This window comes from Lolium rigidum, chromosome 6, assembly GCF_022539505.1.
Source record: "Lolium rigidum isolate FL_2022 chromosome 6, APGP_CSIRO_Lrig_0.1, whole genome shotgun sequence".
Lineage (NCBI taxonomy): Eukaryota > Viridiplantae > Streptophyta > Magnoliopsida > Poales > Poaceae > Lolium > Lolium rigidum.
The window spans coordinates 130,235,923-130,242,197 of record NC_061513.1 but is presented as its reverse complement, the minus strand read 5'-3'; the positions used below and the strand labels follow the sequence as shown (position 1 = coordinate 130,242,197).

General features: G+C 51.4%; 1 protein-coding gene across 1 annotated transcript; it reads right to left on the bottom strand.

Annotated features, from left to right (window-relative positions):
• Positions 1–273: 273 nt before the first annotated feature.
• On the bottom strand, positions 274–1,581 carry LOC124667466 (membrane protein PM19L). The gene is made up of 4 exons (XM_047204739.1): positions 1,223–1,581; positions 909–1,128; positions 734–779; positions 274–615 (listed from the first exon to the last, which is right to left on the bottom strand). The coding sequence occupies exons 1-4, from the start codon at positions 1,347–1,349 to the stop codon at positions 538–540; spliced, it is 471 nt and encodes a 156-aa protein (XP_047060695.1). The 5' UTR covers positions 1,350–1,581; the 3' UTR covers positions 274–537.
• Between the last annotated feature and the right edge of the window lie 4,694 nt (positions 1,582–6,275).

Below are 6,275 nucleotides of genomic sequence, written 5' to 3'. Positions count from 1 at the left end.
GATAAATAAAATACTACAAATTATACAATTATAAAGTATAACGCCTGAACTTTCTAATCATATATGTTTGTAATATGTATCTTATATTATGTTGGTTAGATATATATATATATATATATATATATATATATATATACGGAAAAGAACTATATATAGGCCGGGACAGAGGAAGTACTCCACCCTAGGGTGAGAGTACCTAACCGATCCAAACTGTGGATTGGTTGGTCGAAGCGAATCATTACGTTATAACCAACCATTTTCCGTGAAATTATCACACGATTAAATGAATATACTCCATTGAACAAATTAATTACACGGAAATCCGAACATGCGACTCACGCGACATTACACACACGCACACAACAAACACACATGCACAGTGCCTACCCATCTCGTCAGTTAACCACACAATACAAGTTTCCCGACCACATCAAAGTTGTACACATGCAACCCGACCGAGAACCAATGCTCGCCAAGATGATTCACCACGCTTAATTAGGTACTCCCTCGCCATGAATTCTTGATCAGCTAGCCCCTTCACCTCCCTCCGTGGATAGCGAGTATGTAGAAGAGCTGCGTCCCCGAGAGTATGATGGTGAAAGCCTCCATGGTTATCTGGAAGAGAATCAAGACGATCACAAGATACTTAGTACTAATAAATAACGTGTCGCAGCACATAACTTGATCCCCGATGAATGGAGATCAAATCAAGAGGTACGTTTGTCGATCTTACCAGTCTAGCATTCCTGCCGTGCAGGTCAATCTCCTTGACGGCCAGTCTGGAGAATAAGAGGTTACCCAAGAGGGCCAAAAGTAAGTCCAGGCCAGGCCATGAATTCAAGTGAAAAATAGCTAGTGTCTGCTAGCATAGCCTTGTAATAGTCGAACGTTGTGTGATATGTACATACCCCATGGCAAGCAGTGTGAGCGTCCAGGCAATGAACGCGGAGGAGGCCGCCGCCGGCAGGCTCTCGTGGCTCCACGCCCTGACATGGTGGAACCCAGCAAGCGCCGCCGCCATGCCAACCACGCTGGAGATCACCGCGAAGATGACGAAGAACCCGGTCGCCGCATTTCCCATCGGGAAGTAGATCGGGGAGAAGTGCGCCGGCAGCGCCAGCCCGGAATCTGTGGTAATAACAATGGCGCACGCCCAGGAAATCAGCACAGGACAGACCCCGCCGGCCGGTTGTTGATCACGAGTGCAGGGTTAGTTACGCACCTATGAAGAAGCCGTTGTTGATGGCGTGGTTGATGGCCCAGCCCCCGACCGCGGCGACGATGAGGTACATGCAGAAGTTGAGCACCAGGAGCATGCCGGCCACCGGCTTCAGCCCAGCGTTCGCCATGCGTGTGCGCGGAAGCTGATCTTGAGCACCGCTTCGATCGATCGGAGGTTGTGCTGCGCTCTGCTTCTTCTACCAGTCAGTACTTCAAGCTGCACACCGGTAGCATCAGCGGCTGCGCCTTATATATAGAACTGGATTGCACGACGCACGAGCAATGGACAAATGCAGATTATTACATGCTGGCTGAATTTGTTCCTTGCTTCTGCTGGCTGCCTGGACAGCTGATTGCTTGCGCAGGCCGGCCGGGTTACGTCAAGTTTGTGACAAACTTGATGCTTAAGGCAGCCGTTCCCGCAGCCGGCCGGGGGCTAGCTTTCGGCCGTCGCCTCCGGATCGACTTGTCAGAGATTCGATCCCTTCGTCTCCAGGATAAAATGACGGCTAGCTGGCTGGACTGGACAGAGGATACCTTTCCTTCTCCCTGCCGAGCGTGCATCCTTCCAGTTCAGTTTGTTTAGTTCCCGCGCTTTATTCCTTTACTCCACAACACAAGAACGCAGCTTTGGCCTTCGAATCCACAATTTTGTTAGGTTAAAAAGGATGCATATAGCTTTTGATCAAAATAAAAAAGTAAAGTCTAATTGACTGCTCCCTCCGTCCTATGAACTTTTCTTAACTTTGTCAAGATTTGGATGTATGTGTTGTGTTGGATCATGAGATGGACGGTTGCGACGACGGGGTAAAGGACTTTGTCTTGTTATTACATGACTACCATGTGTGGTCTTAGGACTTGAGCATATTATTAGTCTATGTTACTACTTCCTCTTTCCAAAAAAGGATGCATATAGTTTTTGGTCAAAAATAAAAAAAAATGAAAGTTTAACAAACTACTCCTTCCGTCCTATGAAATTTGTCTTAACTTTGTCTAAAATTAGATGTATGTAGATGCTAAATAGTGTTTAGATGTATCAAAATTCCAATATAGTTAAGACAAGTTTCATAGGACAGAGGAAGTAAACATCTACAATACCAAATATACACAATATGAAAATATATTTCACAATGGTTGTGACAATATCGGTTTGAGATCACAAATGTTAAAACTTTTTTCTATATAGTTGGTCCAACTTGAAAGAGTTTGACTTTGACAAAAAAAACTATATACGTCCCATTTTGGGAAGGATAGAGTAACATTATAGTAGGGTATCGGCAATATAGTATAAAGATAAATATTTATTACTTTGTACAGTTATTATTGCTTGGGATGTGATGAAAACATAGCTTTTTCGATAAAGGAAATATATTAATATGAAGAAGATACCAATTACACCCAGTCTCTGCAACAACGGACCACCCTAATGGCACTACGGATGCACACAGCCAAAAAACGAAAAGAAAACTAAGAAATAAAAGTCCCGCTACAGTATCTCGGGCCTAACAACAGCAGTACATCCACCGCCAAGACAACACCTGAATTACAGCCTCTCCAAAAAATGATGCCTCCAAGAAGGGAACAATGCTCAAACACCATCGTCGCCCGATCAAAGATCTTAGGTTTTCACCCTGAAGACAGTCCCCGCTCTCAAAATAATGCCTCCAACAAGGCCATTGCCAGGCACAACCAGTTAAGGTCAGACCTTGGGTTTTCACCCTGAAAGGTAGGACTCTGCGCTTCACCTGTGTTGTCGCCTCCACTTTCATACCGCTGCTGTGAAGCCCGGAACACCAAGCCAGTCTCTCAACAGCGTGGAGACTTGAACCTCCCTTAGCTAGTCCTCCCCTCCGTCCTTCATAAAATTCTCTTCTTCCGACTTTCATCATGGATCCATAGTCACTTGATGTCAACAGAGAAAAATAGCTTCGCGCCGCTCCCTCCAGAACCAATCGGTCGGAATAAAAGCATGGGTGCGCACGACCGAATACCTCCGATCCAGCAAACTCCAGGCAAAGCATCTGTTACATTCGCCTGGCGGAGCCTTCCGAACTCAACCCTCCGGCCGGATCACGAGTCCAGCCTCCGGTGGGTCCTCCTCTTCACGCAAGAGAGGCCCTAGGACCGCCGCCTTATACAAGCTCGGACCCCACGTCGGCAACCATCCCGGGCTGGCCAATCCAGCCCTCCACCGGCGACACCATCGCCGGCTTCCATGCTCCTCCATCTCGCCGCCGCATCGCGGTGATAGATCAAAAGATCCACCACCACCAACCGCAGGCCGACCCTCTCCGGCGCAGAAGAGAGCCACCTCCTCTGTCGAACCCAAGGATGCTGCCCCGGGCGCCCTCGTGACGCAGAAGAAGCCCGAGATCGCCTCCACGACCTACTAGAGACGGGGGGGCATGGCACAGACCGAGGGCCTGGCCGCCGCCCACCACCAGCCCCTGCCGGTGTGCTGCGGATGGAAGCCTACGGGGGGGAGGGGGACCGCAGCACAAGAGCCGCCGCCGCCCCATCACCATCGCGCCAGCCGCCGCCGCGAGCGTCAAGGAAGGGAGAGCCCGTCCGCCTTCCCCCACGCCGGCGAGGAAAGGCCCCCGCCGCCGCCACGCCCCGTGGGTCTTTGCCCCGGTGGCGCTACCGGCGGCGGCGGCGGTTAGGGTTGGGGAGGGGTCGGGAGAGGAGGGGGTGGGGAGAAATCATGAAAACATAGCTAGTTACTCCTATGTTACCTTACTATGTCTAAGTCTTGGAGAGACGACATCGGGCTAACCAGGCACTAGAGATATATTTAGCTACCGAGCTGCGTCTGGGCATGCGTGGCCTGGGTGGCAAGTGCTAGTGTCGTTGCCTATTCCTTGTTGTTCTAAGTTGGCTAACTACGAAATATTATATTGCCGTGCATATCAAGGATTTACCTATTCCTAACTTATCGTCATGGATCTAGCTTTCTTCATGGGTCTTAATGGATCCGACTCATTGCGTACGTCGGATTGGATCCAGCTCCTTATTCCTGGGCTGGACATCTTTCATCTTCAATCAACAACAACTAGACCGCCAGGTAGGCCATAAGCCACCGCCACCATCTGTGGGCCACCCGGACTTTCGGATAACTGACACTACTGTGGGATACCGTTAATCATACCCACAACATCCAGCGCGAGTCACCTATGTATTCATCGTTGGCACATGCATCACCATGGCCGTGGTCCACACTGCCCAAATTTTTCTCCCTAGGTCGTTCCAAACGGATACATTTAGAGCATCTCCAGTCGCGTCCCCCAAACCGTCCCCCAAAAAGCGCCGGATCGAGCGTTTGGGGGACGTGTTTTGTTTGTGTTGCGTTTGGGAGACGTCGCTCCCCAGCCGCGTCCCCCAAACGCCGCCCCCAATCAGAAATTCAAATAGTTTGCAATCAAAATAGATTGTTCCCGCCGAATCGTCGCGATCAGAGTAGCGGCGATCAAAGTACTGGGCGCGCGATCATATTACAGACCGGTGGTGCATGCCAAATTAGAAGAAGGGTTGGCCGACGGCGACGTATCTTGAGTCGACGTAGGCCCGTCGATCACGATCACCTCGTCGCGATCTGTCTGGTGTTGTGCATGCTCCGTCTGCTCCGTCGCCGACGCAGAGGCAGAGGCCGACACAGGTGTAGCAGTAGAAGATGCGTCTATCGGCTCTTGCTCCGCGGTTGCTGCCGCTGCCGCTGCCTGGGCCGCCGCGTCGGCCGCAGCGCGCCTCGGCCGCCGCCATTTTGGCTTCGATATCATCGAGGATCTGGTCTTTGAAGAAGTTGTGTGCCGCCCGTGTCCGGGGAGACATTCCCTTTGTCGATGATACACCCGGCCATTATGTGCTGGTGCTAGCGCGCCGCCAGAGCCTTCTTCTCCTGCTCCGCTGCCCTCCGTCCTTTCCGCTCCGCCGTCGCCATCTTCCGGCGCAGACAATCTTGCTTCCATTAATCATCGGTCCATCCTTCCGGCTTCTTCTTTGGAGCCGGCGCCTTCCGCGGCTTCGTGAACGGCGCTTTCGCCCCTTTCGTCTCATTGCCCGGCGGCTTCTTGACCGCTTTCTTGGACATCTTTTTTGGGGCTGTCGGCGGCACCATGGAATTGGGAGAGGGTAGCGGCGGCAGGTGAAAGGCGGGAGGGAAAAACAAATCGGCGGCGGGATATGTGTTGGGAGGCCAGAAATGCGCGGCGGGATAGCGCGATGTGGCGGGAGGGGCGGGATTTAGCGGGAGTGGGAGACGAATTTTCCCTGTGCCGCTGACGCGTTGGGCCCGCGTCACTTTGCCTCGCTTTTTGTTGTGTCCGGCGTGCCCCTGTGGGACGGGGACGGGCTCAGGGCGCCGGACACCGTATCGGGCCGCACCGGATAAAAATCGGCTTTGGGGGACGCTGGCTGGAACCTTTTTTTGGTCCGACGCGTCCCAAATCAGTTTAGGGTACGATTTGAGAAACGCGACTGGAGATGCTCTTAGTGTTTGAAATGGACGGAGCGTTGGAGATGCGTCAAAGAGGCCGACAGCCCAAACCGCCTCCAAGGTAAAGGCCCAGTCTTTTGCAGTATGCTCGTTTTTTTCTCTCCATAACCTGGCTATCGACAGGCTTGAAGATCTCCAAAAATAGTCGCGACATATGGAGATCAACTGACTGAATGTGTGCAGAGGGACTTTCCCGTGTTACGGTGTAACATTTCCAAATACTTCCAAAAAAAATTAAATACCTCTAAATAAGTAGAAACATCCCTAATTAAAAGTACTTACTGCTTTCCACTAATGGCATATAACTGTTTCTCATATTGCTGCGCGTGAAGTTAACTATGGCCTCCTCCCTCTACATTAGAGAGAGGCAATTTTTCACACCACCCGTCGATCCAGCTCGATCATCGGCGATTCGCGGGTTTTCTCCTCCTCTGGTGGCCGCTACGGCGGCGGGAGGTGGGGAAACCCGAGATCCGGGCTTGTATATAGTCTAGGTTTCAATAGGGTACTAGCCGGCGGCGATGTGGAGGCGGTGGTGGTCTTCGGAGCTCTGCCGTGAGGT

Coding starts and splice junctions, on each gene's coding strand:
- LOC124667466 (XM_047204739.1), bottom strand. CDS start 1,349: ATGGCGAACGCTGGGCTGAAGCCGGTGGCCGGCATGCTCCTGGTGCTC. Junction 780..908: donor CTCACACTGCTTGCCATGGG/GTATGTACATAT, acceptor CTTATTCTCCAG/ACTGGCCGTCAAGGAGATTG. Junction 616..733: donor ACGGCAGGAATGCTAGACTG/GTAAGATCGACA, acceptor ATTCTCTTCCAG/ATAACCATGGAGGCTTTCAC.